This window comes from Chionomys nivalis, chromosome 26 (assembly GCF_950005125.1).
Source record: "Chionomys nivalis chromosome 26, mChiNiv1.1, whole genome shotgun sequence".
In the NCBI taxonomy this organism is placed as follows: Eukaryota; Metazoa; Chordata; class Mammalia; order Rodentia; family Cricetidae; genus Chionomys; species Chionomys nivalis.
Genome location: NC_080111.1, coordinates 10,142,248 through 10,159,725, shown reverse-complemented (window position 1 = coordinate 10,159,725; position 17,478 = coordinate 10,142,248). Strand labels below are relative to the sequence as shown.

The following is a 17,478-nucleotide window of genomic DNA, read 5'->3' as shown; positions in this document are numbered from 1 at the left end:
TTTTTTCACACTGGTGCCAGAAATTGAACTCAGGTCCTCGCACTTGTGTGGCAGGCAATTTACTGACTGAGTCATCTTCCCAGTCCCCGGAAGCCTATTGCTTTTAAGCTGAATAGGGCGCATCAGGGAAATTAAAAAAGAAGAAGTGCCTTTTAAGGGAAAATAACTACAAAACAGAGTAGAGGAAATAAATGATGAGAAGTCATATGCTACTAAAAATCTACTTTAAATCATTTCTTTGTGCAAAATAAATGACAGTTAATATAACTACAGAAAACAAAGCAGAATTAAAAATAGTTACTACAAATCACTAAAATTGTAAGGGAGAAGTTTTATATAAGCATGCTCCTTCTGAAACTGGAAACTGGTCTGTCAGGTTGTTTCCTTCTACATTTTGCTTGAACTGTGGAGTGTGGTAACCATTCTCAAAGAAAGAAATCCTGCTGGACGGTGGTGGTGCACGCCTTTAGTCCCAGCATTTGGGAGGCAGAGGCAGGTGGATCTCTGTGAGTTTGTGAGTTCGAAGCCAGCCTGGTCTACACGAGTTCCGGGACAAGCTCCAAAGCTACAGAGAAACCCTGTCTCGAAAAAAACAAAAAATAAATAAATGAATAGAAAAATAGAAAAAAAAAAAAAAAGAAAAAGAAAAAGAAAAGAAAAGAAATCCTGTTACACTGATTTGTTCTTTAGGGCCAAGCCAAGCATTAAAAAATGTTCAGTTAACCAGGCCACCGGTGGTGGCACACACCTTTAATCCTAGAACTTGGAAAGCAAAGTCAAGTGAATCTCTCTGAGTTCGAGGCCAGCCTGGTCTAGAGAATTAGTTCCAGGACAGCTGGGGCTGTTACACAATGAAACCCTGTCTCGGGAAACAAACAAACAAACAAACAAAACCAAAATACAGAACAAGTTCAGTCAACAGCACAAATAGGCCAGTATTCTCAGTGTCACTATGAAGACAGAAGTATGCCTGACAATATTTCTCAAAGACAGAGACTAGATCCTTGTTAGCTTCATGTTTCCAGCAGGAAGTAGTGTTTCCCCACACAGCAGACCTTCAATAGCAGTTAACAGCAATACCACTGACAACTCCCCATGAACTTAATACTTATTCACAACATCCAAAGGTAGATAGCCACTGGTAAGAAACAGGCACCAGTGTTCAGTAACTGACAAAAATGGCAGAGGCAAGAGTCAACTCAATTTCATGGCCTAATCCTTACACCTTGCAAAATTCTTCTAGCTTTAGTTTCTTGAATACTACTGAGACATTCTATTCTATGGGGGAACTGGAATCACACAGAAAGAACTTTTCCTAGTTTTTTGTTTTTTTCTTTAATTAATAATTACCATGGCTAAATCCTGAGAACCAGTGATTAATAATTACAACAATGGCTTTGTCTGGATGAGAACTCATCTACTCTTCCTTCTCAAGGAAGATTAATAAAAACATACAGTTAAATCATCTCTACTAGAGACAAAAGAGATTTAACATTTTTTCAGAACCCCAAAATCAACTTTGCTTTTTCACACATTTTTAAAACTGGTCTCTAAAAACTGAGCTATGTAGAAGTTGGAGCATTGAGGAAAATGAATAGTGACATCTAAACTAGGGAGCACATTTCACCTTGAAAATTAGCATAATAAGAGGCAGGGAGAAAGAAGAAGAATTTCTACAAGATAACAGTTTTGGCTTCATATATAACTGTCTTTTTTTTTTTTTTTTTTTTTTTTTTGGTTTTTCGAGACAGGGTTTCTCTGTGGTTTTGGAGCCTGTCCTGGAACTAGCTCTTGTAGACCAGGCTGGTCTCGAACTCACAGAGATCTGCCTGCCTCTGCCTCCCAAGTGCTGGGATTAAAGGCGTGCGCCACCACTGCCCGGCTATCTATAACTGTCTTAAAAGGCTACTCAAATTGCCCTCAAAACATTTTCAAAATAATTGTTAAACACTTTAAAACATGTAGGACAAATGCAAGGTACTTGGACTAAATGAATCTTCTGTGGAGTAGAGCCTTTATCTTCTTTCTTTTTGGTAGGCAAAGCACAAGCAGGCCTGAGAGACAACCACTGAGAGCTGTACCAACACCAACAGCAGAAGGATAAGTTACCTTAGTGTCAAAAAGATCTGTCCACTTTGTAGTTTCCCAAAAGGTTTCTGACAGAGAGTCCAAGGTACTTTCTCCCTCCTCTTCCTTTGCTTCTGCATCTCCGGCTGCCGCCCCATCATGTGGCTGTGCATGAAGCAGGTGGTCTGCCAGAGCACACCCTTTCCTGCACAGGGCATCTACCAGTGTGGACTTCTGCTTGTCCATATCACTAGAGAGGAAATCATTTGTTTCATATGTCAGTCAAAGGGTTTCCTAGAGATGGTCTTATTTGAAGTACATGCATTCTTTTTCTCTAAGACTTAGCATGCATAAATGTAGCACATCCATGTACACACGTCTGTGTTATACATCAAATGAGATTCTTATTAGTAAGCATCACAAGCTACTGCAGTACACACAGATGAAATTAGTTAGGGCAACTATACTTGGCTGAAGCAGGATGCCATAGCAACAGAGTTGAAAGACTACTCACTAGTTGTTCTATCAGCTACACAGCTTTTAATAAGGGCAGTATCTTTTAAACCTTTACATTAAGAAATATAGTAATTATACATGCTTTGCTATGTAATGTATAGAAAGACAAGGTTTTTGTAGTCATGAACATATTATGTACAAATTAAGCAAACAAATATCAAGTTTACTCTGAATGCACCAATAGCTGCTTTATCACTTTAGCATATGAATTCATTTATAGTCAAAACAATTTTATGGGGTCAGTACAACGGCTCAGTTAGTAATAGTATTTGCTACCAAATCTGATGACCTGAATCCATTACGGGAACCAGCATGGTAGAGAAGTCTTTCCTTTAAGTTCTCCTCTGACCTCCACAGGTACATCATGACATGTGCACCCATTCACAATACAAAATAAACCCCAAACCAATCCTATGAATAAGATCCTCCTATTTTGCGTAGGTGGAAACTGAAGCTCAAAGAGAGTCAGGTTAGTAGTAGCGGATGGAGGACTCTTTTCTGAGAGGGGGGAGGGGAAGAGAGGGTTTATTTGGCATAGGTTTCCACACCACAGTTCATCACTGAGAGAAGGCAGAAGGGCAGGAACCCAGAGGCAGGAACTGATGTTTACAGCAGGGAACAGGAGTGCTGCTATGACAGACCTGAGCAGGTTTTATTTGTTTGTCTACAATCTTTTCTCATCTTACACACCAATCCCAGTTCCCACCCCTCCTCTCCTACTGCTCCCACCACCTGCTCCCTACCCCACCCCATCCACTTCTTAGGGAGGGTGAGGCTTCCCACGGGGAGTCAACAAAGTCTGGCACACTTTGAGGCAGGGCCAAGGCCTTCCCACCTATAACTGATATAGAATTCTAAGCTTAGCAGTGTGGCTCTGCAATCTGGGCTCAGTCTCTAGAGTAAACTGCCTTGTTCTGGGAAGGCATCTTTGCTTTTTCTGCAGGAGCCTAGGTCCGTGCTGGCACAGACTAGACAGTCACCCATTATTGTTCGGCACCTAACCTCCACTCCAGGGAAGGTTACTGACCTTAATTGTGGTGATACGTCCAATTCATGTCAGGGATGTATAAAAACAATTAAACGTGCTGAGACAATGGCCACAAGGCAACCTGACTATGGGATCATCTGTTTAAGAAGACTAACTCTGAAGGACACATAGTAAAATATGCAATGTGTAAATCTACTGGGAACGACAAAAATCAGGACATAATTACCAATTTAGTAACTTGGGCCTCTGGGGCTTACTAGTTCTGCACACTGAAAGTGAGTTACTAACTTGAGCACCTCCCTGGAAGAATAAAGGGAGCATAAAATGAAGAAGTGAACATACTGCTCAGGACTAGGATGCTCTCAGGCTGCCAAGACCATTTGATTCTGTGAGGTCATCTAAGAAGGTATGTTCAACGTCATCTGGACTGAAAATGAAGCTAAGACCATAACACACCTTAGTTTATTACCAAGAAAAATAGTTTCCTTTTTAATTTCTGAACTGACTAACAACCGCAGGTCACATAAACCTATGTCGAGCTGACTGGAGAGTTACAAGCACAGGAAGGGCGTGCTTGACGTGGAGCAGAGTGCTTATTCTCAGCGTTCCCACCTACCCCTTTACCCCTTTCAACCGTCAGCCTCAACCAAGAAGTGGCAGCAGTACCATATTCTCCTCCTACCCAAGGTCAGGTCACCTCTTTATTTTATAGTCCTTGTGGTAACAGCTTCAGTCACCAAGTTCAGTAGCTGGCCTATATCTTGACAAATAAATAAATGCAGAACTTGATGGGCCATAGGACACCTCACTCATCTGTTCATTTAATGACACAATATTTGGCAAGACTCATTAATTTGGTATCCCACATATCTTCCTCCCTCGGCATATTATGCTAAAACACAAATACGTTTCTTCCAGGTTCCAGTTTTAAACATTTTAAGAAGTTTCTCAGCATAAACTCCACATTCCAGGGTTTGGGGTCCTTCTCAGTTTAATTCTAATCTTTGTAATCTTCTGACTCCAGAAAAAGCTTCACTACTCTCCTGTCTGGACTCCAGGCTGGCCTGAATTCCACCAGTCATCAAGAGCATCGAAGTTTTAAAGAACCAACCTTCATTCTCTATGTGGAGGTGCCTGGATTCTGCTTTAGCTACTCCAGGCTGAGAATAGCAGACTTTTGAGTCCCCTCTTGAGACATCTACTTTCCTGCTCACTTACAACACTGTTCTATCACCTTTCAGATGTCTGGTACCATTCTTTTCTGCTTTAGGGACGCTCTAAGAGCCCGGTACAACCATTAGCCCTAGCTTGTGAAGGAGACAGTGCTCTGGAACAGACTGAATCATGAGGGCATGACCCATGTCAAACCCAACTGACTGGTTCCACCTATCCAAGGCTTGCTTGAGGGGGAGGGGAGGTACAGAATTCAGAAGGAAGTTGTTACTGACACAGGTGCTCTATTCTTGCCAAGAATGGATTAAGTTACCAGCATGACTCTTTTCTGAAAGTTTTAGCATCTTCTAAAGCAATAATCCAAATGTCACGTACATGGAAATATTATTTCTCTCTCCTACCTTAGTACTCTTCAGCCTGAACACCTTGTTAAGCTATGAAGCGTGTCCATTCAGAACACTAGCAAGTTTTCTTCCTATAGGCTTTTAAAATATTAAATATATTTTCTATATTTCATCCTGTCTGCCAATTTATTTTTCGAGACAGGGTTTCTTTGTGTAATAACCTAGATGGCCTGGAACTCACTCTATAGATCAAGCTGGCTTCAAACCCACAGAGATCTGCCTGGGTCTGCCTGCCTCTGCCTCTAGAGTTGGGATTAAAGGTGTGTGCCACCATTGCCCAGCTCTATCTGCCAATTTTTGTTTTTGTTGCTACTGTTTTGTTTTTTGAAGAACTATATAGTCTCACAGAGATCCAACTGCCTTTGCCTCCTAAGTACCTAGCTCTATCTTCCAATGTAATTTTTTGCTTTAAAACAGTTTTTATATTGGAAGATCTTATTAATTTCTTCAAGTCCTTCTTAATGATAACTTACATATACTTGTTTATAAATATTTTCTAAATCAAAACTGGTTACTCGATCATAGTCATCATAGCTAAATTTTAGGAATGATTTGAATCCTATACTTTAATGCCTAAACAAAAAATTAAAATTCTTATCAGATTACATAGAAAACACCAGTATCATTTTCAAAACCATACAACAGCAATTCTGTCTGTCTCTCTCTTTTAGGACAGGGTCTCACTGGGTAAACGGCTGGCCTTCACTCATACGCCTCTGCTCCTGCATGCTGGGAAAGGAGCATGAGAAAACTGTCAATCCTAACTGCACGTGTGCTACAACAGAAAAATCCTCAATACCAGTCCCTAATTCTTAAACAAGTAACTAAGAAATGAGATGCAAGAAAGATTATTTACTGGCTAGGTACTTTTTTATAGTAGCTGCATCAGGCCTGGGGTCAGTCTTCATTGCAATGTAAACTGCTAGAGCAGTTTGATCGATGTGAGAAATAACAGCATTGGCAGCATCAACGATTTCATTAAGCCTTTTCATTCGCTCCTGGGTAGAAGATAAAGGAGTGTATCAGTCACTGCATCACAGCATTTTCATCTCTACTGTCCCAGCACTATGCCACTTCCTTCTAAGGCTAGAGCTCTATGCTATCGTTTAATCTGACTTTTACAATTCCAGTAGCCCTGGAAAATGGGTTTAGATGTAACAATACCTAACTTACCAGCTGTAGTTCAAAACTAAAAATAAAGTAAACATATAAAGTTCACCACAATGTGGGGTTTTTAACAAGGAAAAGTCCCTTCTATCATACCATTGATTTTAGAGATAATAATCTCTATTTTATACCATGCCACATGAAAAAACGGAAAAAAATCCCCAAACCCTCATTCATAAGCAAATTCTTTCTAAACAATCACTAGAATGAGAAAAGTAAGACTAAAGGAAACAAAGATCATGATCAGGACTCAAACTATAACCATCACGGATGGTTTCTGAGCGGCCTCCTCTAGAAACTCTATTCGAGTTCACTCTAAACCTTCATGAGTTTCACCAGGTCACAGCTGGCATGTTCCTACTCCATGAACAGTAACAAGAGATGGCCCACAGTCCATGGTAGACAATCTGGAATCATCATAAAATCTTTAGAAGCAAAGAAGTTACTGAGGTATTTAGATTTCCAGCTGTCCAAGACAACCCATCTGTAAGAACAAAAATCAGACCTTATGCTTTTTCCTGTGCTACAATTTTACTGACCAATCAAATACCGTAGTTTCATGGCTTCTACACATACATACTGACATCATTACTACTACTGAACTCAGTAGTGGCCAGCTCTTCTAACTATTTTAACAACATATCCAATTGCAGGAGACTCATTTTCAGTAGGCAGGAAGACAAGACAGAAAGAGATGCACCTTTATTCAAAAATACAAACTTTTAGATACTAATATGCAAAAAACAAATTTAAAAAAATGAGTATATCCAACCTTCTCAGCATCCAATTGGTGAAGCCGTGCAACATACAGAGGAAGGTAAGCAGGGTATGTTTCTTTCAATTCATTGTAAATGTCACTAGAATCGAGCCTAAGAGAGACAAATTGGTGATTTTTAATTAAAAGCATGTTTCTTTAAAACAAAAAATTTAAATATTGCTTCACAGTCCTAGATATTAAAGTACTTTATAATTATTAATAAGGACTAGTTACAGATAATATACCTATCTGAAAATTACTTAGAATTCTACAGAAATGTGAATGCACATCTGTGTGAAAAGACGTCATTCAATCTCAGACTTATTTCTCAGGCACCCTGTATCATCAGAGACAAGGTCTCTCACTAAATCAAACTTGCCGATTAGGCTAGGTCATTTGGGTAGTAAGCCCCAGGAATAACATCTGTTTCCACCTCCTCAGCACTAGGATTACAACTTTGTGCCAACCTTAACGTGGGTTCTGAGGACTGAATTTGGGTTCCTCCAGGCTGGTGAAATATGTACTTTATTGAGCTATCTTTTCCATCCACCATATTTTACAAATATTACTGATTAGAAGCTTCTGTTTGTGGTTTCCTTTAGAACCACTTCCAGAGGTTTGGGAGGTTTTTCTTAAACAAAACTGTTCACCAGTTTCACTGGATGGCAGACTCAGGAAGGGCTTCTCAGGCTCTCATGAGAGAAGCCCATCTTTGTAACTCTGAAGAAACTGTTTGTCTGCTAGTTACAGCGTTCTACATCAGTCAAAGGCAGGCATGGCTGACTGACGTCTGGGAAGATACCCTCAGTTTAAACACAACAGCACAGATGAATATGAACTGATGCTGGAATGGTTTAATCCTTGGGAACTCTGTTCACATTATAAAGGCTTTTGTTCCCTCCTAGGCCACATATCCACAGGGATTTATACACCAAGTCTGCTAGGGAGGACTCCTCCAGAAAACCAGCAAAAGAAAGCTACAATGGAAGAACCCAAACAACTGATTTAACCACACAGAACAAAGTCTTAAGTGTAACATTTTGAGCTAAATGCCAAGGGATAAACTAAGGGAAAACAGCTGATAAGTAAGCTTTCGTGTTAAAAAGTTTAGCATTATTCTTATTCATGTTAATCAATAACATGGTAATAAAAGCCTAACATTCCCATGAAGAATGGGCAGAGCACATGTTCAGCTGAAACAACAGCTCACATCTAAACAGCTGCCCCGCCAACAACAGCAGCTTTAGCCATCATGTCTAGACATTACATTCGTAGCGGAAACCATTTGAGAAACATATCAAGTAACTTTAAAGACATCTAAACTAACAATTAGACTACACTATCTAGAGAATTTAAATGTCCCCATTAGGCCGGCAGCGCTGGTGTGAGACTGCTGTCGAGCCTCGGGGAGGCAGAGGCAGAGCAGAGGCAGGACGGCGAGGATTCAAGGTCGTTCTTCCCAGCTAGAGAATTGAGACAGCCTGGGATAAATCAAACACTGTCTCGAAAAATTAAAGCCAAACAGATAAGAAAACAAAGTTAAAGAGAAAATTATAGAGAAAAGTTTTAAACATGTATTCTAAATAAATTATTAAATATATTATACTGTATTCATAGGACAATAAATTATAGTCACTAAAATTAGAACTCTAAACTATGAAATGACACAGGAAGTGCCCAACACTCACATAACCATTCACACTGCTACATGCTCAAACAGAGAGAGCAGATAAAGGGAATGGTGAATTTTGGAGAGAAGAAAAAGTTACTTTTTCTTTCTTTATGCCCTTCAATAAAATTCTCTTTGGGGCAAATTAAAACAAAAAATTACATATTTCATTGTAAAAATATAATTATAAAGTATAAATGCAGAAAAAAGTTTACAATGCTGCAATCCTATCATCCAGTCAACAGTTCTGAATAAAGTCTATACTTATACACACTAGCTGAGAAAGACTCAGGATTGGAACCCACTGGAAACAACCTACTTTGTCATCCACTGAATTTTAAGATCTCGCAATGCTTCGGTGAACTCTTCTTTCAGATCTTTCTCCTTCTCTGAATCCTTTTCTTTATCTTTGCTGCCGTTCTTCGTCTTTGCTGGTGGAGGTATTAGATAGTAGTGCACAGGGATCACATCCTAGGAAGGTGAGAGAAAGCCTCAGGTTCATACGCTTCATTTCACAAACTAAAACCACTGTCAGGAGCTGAGAACATTGTGATAGGGGTTGTGCCTGAGTTGTGTTACACCGTATTCCAGATCCGAAGGGTCCAAAACCATCAAAAATACCAATCCACATACTGGATCCCTCCTGCCCCACACACTTCAAAAGTACTGAGGTTTTTATCCATTCCTTTAAAGTAAAAGAGGTAAGAACGCTATCAGTGTCTTTAGCCTTCTTAGTTGAACCTGATACAATAAGGACAGTGTGTCCTGTCCTTTCACAGTTAGATCTCAACAGAGGAGTAAAGTTAAAACTAAACAATTTGTTTCTCCTTGTAAGAGGGCAGAGTAGAGAAGTACCATTCCTGCACTTACAAATACCAAGAGTTAGTCAGACAATTAACACACAAGTAAGCAGTTTCTGATAGTGACACACAACACACATGAAAATTAAATAAAGGATAGAGTGACTATCGGGTAAGACAGGGAAACCATGCAAACAAAGACATTATGGAAAAGTCAGTGAATCTAAATGACAAACATGAATGAATCTCAATTACCTAACTGAAGAGAGGAAGAAGTACTCTCCACCCCAGGGATTAGCATCTGAAGTGGTATATAGAGAAGTTTATCAACTATCTTAAGACCTTTTGCTTTTTAATGACTTCAGTCTATTAAATTTGGGCTTATATTTTTTATTTTTATAATACTTGATGTTATAAGTCTTGGGAACAGACCACAGAATGGAAAACTAGAGCTAGAAAAATAAGTCAGAAAACAAGCCTAGGAATTCCTACACTGTCTAGAACTAACAGGCTGTGAAAACGAGAAAATGGACAGATTCGAGATATTCTTTGAAGGCAGTGCCAACAATGTTTGCCAATAGTGCATAAAGTCAGGACATGAGTTTGGTCAGCAGGGACAAGAGACTGGAAGAGAACAGATTTTCTACTCCTGCTCTGCTCAAAGATGCTCTAAGACTGGGACAAAACCAAAGGAACCTGGGATTTTGCAAACCCTGAGGAAGAGCACGAAGAATGAAAGATCGGGGACGGCAGAGGACTGAGACCGTGCAGGGGCTTGTTACTGAGCATGATGGCCTGAGCGCGGTTCCTGCGCCCACCCTGTGCAAGGAGAGAGCTGACTGCTGCTAGATGTATATGCACGGACACACACGCACACACACACACAGACATGCACACAGACTCACACGCGCATGCACGCACACACACTACTTCCCACACAAAATAAGTGAATTTAAAAAAAAAAAATGTGATAGACTGCTAATCCAGATTAAGAAAAGAATGACCAGAAAAGTTGGCTGCAAGGAGCCTGTTGATAACCTTGGCAACAGTGGTGTCCTGGGACAAAGATCAAAGAAGAGGCAGAGAACAAGGAAATAAGCTTAGAGTTCTTTGAGAAAGTTCTGCTTCGAGAATAGTAGAGTAATATATCTTAAGTTTATCTATGGCATATAAATCTATCCTATAAAAATACATTGCTTGGGAAATGTAACCAAATAGCTAAACTTAGTTTCTGGCAACAAACTGTCTGTCCTGAATTAAGTCATTACTTACTAAGTCCACTTCTCAAATTCTATTTTCAGGTTTATATTGAACTGCTGCTAAATTAGTATCTCCACTCATCTTAAGTTTCTAATATTGAGACAAATTTATCTTACCAAAAGGACATTTACTGCCCTCCCACATTATTTCAGAAACAGCATGAGTCAAAAAGTATTTTAAAATCCTACTCCCCCAAATAGGACTTTTAGGTCTGTGCACTGTGTAAACATTTCCATGTTAAGGAGATTCTGACACTCGGGACTCGGGGGTACATGGTGACGCGACAGTGTGTGAGGAGATTACTGGTCTAGGTACATGGTGACGCGACAGTGTGTGAGGGTTACTGGTCTAGGTACATGGTGACGCGACAGTGTGTGAGGGTTACTGGTCTAGGTACATGGTGACGCGACAGTGTGTGAGGGTTACTGGTCTAGGTACATGGTGACGCGACAGTGTGTGAGGGTTACTGGTCTAGGTACATGGTGACGCGACAGTGTGTGAGGGTTACTGGTCTAGGTACATGGTGACGCGACAGTGTGTGAGGGTTACTGGTCTAGGTACATGGTGACGCGACAGTGTGTGAGGGTTACTGGTCTAGGTACATGGTGACGCGACAGTGTGTGAGGGTTACTGGTCTAGCTCTACCATCGCTTCAACACACAACATTAACCATTATTTCTTCATGCCTCTTTTAAAGCACAGAAAAACAGAAATGAGGAAGCCATAGAAATCCATCTGCAGCCTGTTATACTTTCTGAGTTAAGGGAGTCAGAGCAAAGTCTACTGCTGAGCTTGCTCTTTTAGGATGCTGCAACTTATCCATTCCTTTTCCCTCAACACCAACCCTGCTTGTATTTTTGAGATTGGTCTTGCAATGGGAGCCAGGCTGGCTTTCAATTCATGATTTTGTCTCAGAGTCCTTCCTCTCAACCCCTGACAACGCTGGAATTATGGGCAGGTTCCACCATGCTCAGCTTTCTTCTCCACTGTTTGCAGGTCACTTTCCTGGGTGGGCATTGCCCTGGATAAAGCAAAAGGGTATTTGAAAAAGCTGAGCCAAAACCCTAGCAACAAATTCTCATTGAAACAGCTCCAGTGTCGTGTGTTTTAGCAAAACTGTCCAAGAAGTAAAGATAAAAGTAGTCTCCAATATCTCTGTAAATATGGTTACACTGCTTTGGAATCAAGTTCTTCTGTATGTTACACAGACTGTGGATCACCACTTGCCTGACAGTCCGATTCATTCTAACTGCACTGTGTATCGTTTAGCCTCCCAGGCTAGAAAGAGGGAAATACTTCTAGGTAGAAAAACCTGTCTTAGAAGGCAATTTCTTCTCTGAATTTTAAAGGTAAGGCATTTGCTATTACTATTTTAGTACAGAAGACAGAAAATAGAATTTAATGTGAGTATGTGTTAATATACAATAAAAACAACTTTAAAAACAAATGCTCTTAGAGTAAACAAACTATCACTAAAAACGTTAAGAGCAGAAAGTTTAGGATCTTAGAAAAAAATCAGTAACCACTACAATTAAAATATTAGTAAGACCCTATAAAATACTTCATGACAAGAATTTTCTACTATTAAAATTATAAATGCAGTACTTTAAAACCCTAATCAAAAGGAAAATGGAGTTGTTTTAATTTGTGTCACTATGATCATATACTCTTTTTTAACAGCATTTTTTTCCCCAACTCACTTTTTTTGTTTTGTTTTTTGAGACAAGGTTTCTCTGTGCTCTTCTGTGTAGCTTTAGAACCTGTCCTAGATCTCACTCTTTAGACCAGGCTGGCCTCGAACTCACAGAGATCCACTGCCTGTGCCTCCTGAGTGCTGGGATTAAAGGCGTGAGCCACCACCACCCAGCTCCAACTCACTTGTTAAGAAACTAATGTAAAGTTAATTTAATAGGAATGATTTTGTACCTTAAATCATGAATAATTGTGAACATGTTTTAATGAGAATAGTCAAGAAGAATATTCATAGTAGAAAAGTAATAAAGAGTTCCAATAGGAAAAATTTAGTATTGAAGCTGAGAAAAATTCTAAGCTATCCTTAAAGTATTTCAATAACGTTCAAACTGAAGAATATTTTTCAGAAACTTAATGTTACCCATAAAATCAATAACTGCTCAGTGAACAACATAATACAGCATCATTTAGATCTGGTTCAAAAGGCTCAATTTCTTGAGTGCTTAATGTATTAATTTAGTTAATAATTTAAAAGCTTTATGCAAGTTAAACTATTTTAAAGATTAATAGCATTGATGCCATTTGTGATTTATTAAAAGTATCTAATTACATTATAAGTGTAAGTTTTTCTCTTTGTAACTTTATAGGTCTTTTATACAAGAGCTGTAATGTGCCAAGTACTTGTGCTGCTAGGAAGGAATGGAAGAAGTAACTGTAGTTCCCACATTTGTTACCCAAGCTTTAGTCAGCCTCCAGTAAAAAGTCTCGTGCATCAGTATTATCTCTCACAACGTGCACAACCTTAGCCCAACAAAACTGTGCAGACCAACTTAAAAAAACTGTAAGTGTGGAAGGAAAGTAATGCTTAGCCTCTCTTTGATACTTTCTATTTTATGAGTTCCTAGGAAACTTTTCAGGCTATCTTTATGGCAACTCAAAGAAGCACACATTGATACATAAGATTTTTCTAAATGATGGGTTATGATCCATTAAATATGTTTAGATGGTGCCCAAACATGTCAAAACATCCATTTGAGAAATATTGGTCTTCAGGTCCTTAACTAGAAGACTCTTCATGGTGCACCAGGGCTTAACATATCAATACACAACAGGGGCATTTTGGAGGACATTTCAGAACTTTGAAGCACAACTGATTAAATGTGGCTCCAGCAGTCACTACAGACTCTCATATTCTATAGGAAACCAAGTAGAACCATGCACAGCATCAAACATGTCTGCATTTTTATTACAGACTTCACTTTTAGTTAGACATTCTTATTTGTTATTTTCACTTTTTTTTAAAAATCCTTTTTGTGTCTGTTCTTCCATAACCAGGACATACGTAAAAGCAGGGACTAGTTTATTAACAAAACCATATTTTTAAATATGGCTTTTAGATTTTAATAGGCTTTTTACATTTTTCTTCCATTTTAAAATGTGTGTGTATGTGTGTGTGTGTGTGTGTGTGTGTGTGTGTGTGTGTGTGCAGGCAAGTCTCATGGTACATACACAAAGGTTAGATGACAACTTTCCATCATGAGTCCTAGAGATTAGGCTCAGGTTGTCAGATTTGTCAGCGGGTACCTTTACCTATTGAGCCATGTAGCCAGCCCTAGATTTAAAAAAATCATTAATTACTTTGTTCTCTATTGCTATATTATCACATTCATCTCTTTATGGTTTTGGATATGCAAAACTTCAAGCTTTTTAACTTAACATCCTATCTATAGCAAGAAATATGAGGCAATAAAAACTGTCTATACCACTGGAAAAATAGGGGTTATGATTTACAAAACCTTTTATAGGAAAGCACTATGCCAATACTGCTCGTGGGTATTGCAGATTGTAAAGAAAAGAAACTAAGAAAAAGATTCTTTAAAAATAAAGATTTATAATAGTGAGAGGAAAAAAGTTTAACTACTATGTAAATAAGGCTTTAAGATATCATTTTTAAGAACTGACAATCAGTACCTTTTTAAATTTTCCTTGTCGTTTTGCAGCAGACTGCCCCTGGGAGTTAGAACGACATTCTGTAAGAAAACATGCATAATCTACACAGGATGGAGATACCACCTCTGCCTATTTTTCTTCCAATTTAACATTTCATCTGTACTTGTCACAGTACTCAGAAGGATCAGATCTGTGACCAAAATGGCGTGCTTAAAGGAAAGCAATACTGCCATACCAACTTCTAAAAATAAAAATGCACTCAGATATGCCATTTCAGCTTTTTATTTAAAAAGTTTTGTGATCAAACTGCATTAGCATTAGAACATTTTTTTAAAAAACATTTAAGATTAGCTGACAGTCTGCAGAATCTGACTGTATACAGGAGGTCATGACCATCACATAAGCCTATGGAATTCTCTAAAAAACAAAACAAAAACCTGCAGCGCTTAGGGTTTAAATGAAAGGCAAAGTGAAGTAAAATCACACTTTCTTTCCAACTACCAAAATGTAAGAAGTGTAAAATGCTGAGGAAAGTTTAAATGAAAAATTCAATAGTAATTATACTAACTCAGTAACTTTAGATTACTGCCGTCTTCTTATAAACAACCTTCCTAACTATAGTTAGCTAGGTAAAGTCAATTCCACGTACTTATAACTTCAAATTTGTCTCTAAGAGTATAGTTGGGAAGTACTATTTTCTGAATTGCTGTAAGAATACTTCTGTCAATAACTCTCCATGAGAAGTAGACTTCTAAGATGAGCCATCTATTATGATCTGGTTGAAAAATCCAGTTGCAGTCCCACAGAAGGAGCTAAATAGTAAATCTACAGTAAGATCTGAGGATTTCTTTCTTTCTGTCAAGACAGAGTTTATCTGTGTATTCCTGGTTGTCCTGGAACTCACTTTGTAGACCACACTGGCTTTGAGCTCAGAGGCTCACCTGTCTCTGCCTCCTGAGTGATGGGATTAAAAGTGTGCACCACAACACCTGGCTATGAGGATTTCTTGAATCAGCTCAAGAACAAAGTTCAGGATCAAGTGCTGGCTGACTTCCAATGACACTGAGCTATGCATGTGTAAGGAGTACACTGAAATGCAGCCTGAGCGATATTAAGGTACACAACCTTTTCTAAGCACAAACTCCCCAAATTAAGCTTCAAGAGCTGTGAATAGATGGCCTTGATTGAACGATGACAAGCAATACAAATAAATTTCAAGATAAATGAGATGAGCTCATCTGACAACAGTTATGTACAGATCCTAGTATTAGGTTAAACAGACTTGCATAGTTTGGTTTGAACTAACGCTAATGAGAAATGCAAAGATGTAAGAATGACAACTCTAACTGGGTTTACAATAAATGACCCATAGGTCATAAAGGTGACAGATGCACATAAACATCATTCTGTGTGACAAATCTGTAATGAAAACAGATGGGAAAACCTGAAACAAATGCCCATAAGGCTGAAATAGCAGTTATCTCTAAATTAGAAACAAAAAGCATCTTTTTAAAACTATAAAACACAGTACCAAAGGAAAAATTACACCTGCCCACATAATTATACAAGATCTCAACAAGTCTGCACAAACATGACAACCAATATCCGTTGGCAAAAATTCCTCAGATTGGTTTTTAAACAGCTGAAGAGAATCTGACTCTTCCAATCTCTACAATACGTTGATCAAAATTGTAAGGTATACTGTAATTTTACATTTATTTCAGCCAATTATGACCTGGATCTCAGGAAGATTAGGTACTGAGTCAGAATAGGTTTAGGACATGAGGCATAGGCTTATGGGAAAGAATATAAACTGTTTTTCAATGACACATTTAAATAAACACCAAATATTAATTCACCTTCACTAATAGCACAAGAAAAAGCAACAATCACCCCGCACCCCCGCTGTCTCCTTTACCCATCTGAAGCGTGCCTTTTAAGGCCGTCTTCAAAGAGACGGGCAAGGCTAACAGGTACTTTCTTAGAACACTAGTACTTACAGCTTTCTTCCCAAGCTCAGTCTTTGACAGTGTCAAGGAGCCTGCAAGGTAGCATCCGGGTCCTGCCCCCTTAGGTATTCTAATGAGAAAATTAAAAAGGGAAAAAGCAACAAAAGAAAAAGTTTCACAAAAATACTTAGAGGAAAACCATCAAAATAATTCCATACTGAAATATTTCCCATGTACAAATTTTCAAAAATAAAACTGAAAAATCCCTTCAGACTAAAACGCTAGTAAACTATAAATGTAGACTAACATGAACCACAAAGTCACCCATCAACGTCACCACTTACTTATCGTCAGGTAAGGAAGTAACAAAGAATGGCTGGTTATATTTAGGTGGTAACGTCAAACTGCTTGATTTCTTCTTTCCTAGAAGTGCAAGGCTATGATTTTCATGAATATCTAAGCTCAAAGTATTAGACAACCTATGAGAAACAATAAACGGAAGATCTTTAAGACGATCCAAATCACTGATTTGCTCATGGCGAATCTGTAGTCGAATTGTATAATCTCCTTTCTCCAGTTTCAAAGAATACTGAAAAAGAAAATATTTGGAAAAAATAAGTTTAGTTTAATAAAATGGCAATAAAAGGATAAAAGAGACATTTCCATTTACAGAATGTGCACACGGTACAAGACATTATCTATACAAAAATGTCTAGGTGCTAGCGAGCCCGCAGGATCAGGAATATCAATGGACTTGCCCAGAGTCACACAGAGTAAAGAATGAAGGAGTTCAGGCAAGGTCTGACCCCAGTGTTCTCATTCTTTCCACCACAGGATAGCCACACACTCACATAACCAATATTTATACATGACTAAGAAAAGCAATATTTTTGTTCATGGGTCATCAGAAACACAAATTGTCAAAAGTGAAATTGAGTTGCTGCAGATTTTCTAAAATAGACATTTGTGTATATGCAAACTTTGAATTTTAACCATGAAGTGTTACATCTCTTTATGACAAGCAGGGGAAAGAGAAAGCCAATAGAAATTAAGGAATAGAAAGCTACATTCGGCCAAGCTAACATG

At 38.6% G+C, this 17,478-nt stretch overlaps 1 protein-coding gene across 3 annotated transcripts in view; it reads right to left on the bottom strand.

Moving 5' to 3' along the window:
• The window catches only part of Tpp2 (tripeptidyl peptidase 2), a 62,857-nt gene that overhangs the window by 2,364 nt on the left and 43,015 nt on the right, over positions 1–17,478 (bottom strand). The window contains exons 22-28 of one of the 3 annotated variants that reach the window (XM_057758430.1): positions 16,737–16,981; positions 16,444–16,522; positions 14,465–14,503; positions 9,061–9,212; positions 7,088–7,184; positions 6,016–6,146; positions 2,110–2,317 (exon numbers count right to left, since the gene is read on the bottom strand). In XM_057758430.1, coding sequence (XP_057614413.1) covers positions 2,110–2,317; positions 6,016–6,146; positions 7,088–7,184; positions 9,061–9,212; positions 14,465–14,503; positions 16,444–16,522; positions 16,737–16,981 — 951 coding nt within the window. Of the gene's footprint in view, positions 1–2,109; positions 2,318–6,004; positions 6,147–7,087; positions 7,185–9,060; positions 9,213–14,464; positions 14,504–16,443; positions 16,523–16,736; positions 16,982–17,478 lie in introns of those variants that run through there. The other 2 variants (XM_057758433.1, XM_057758431.1) reach the window with 2 other exon arrangements.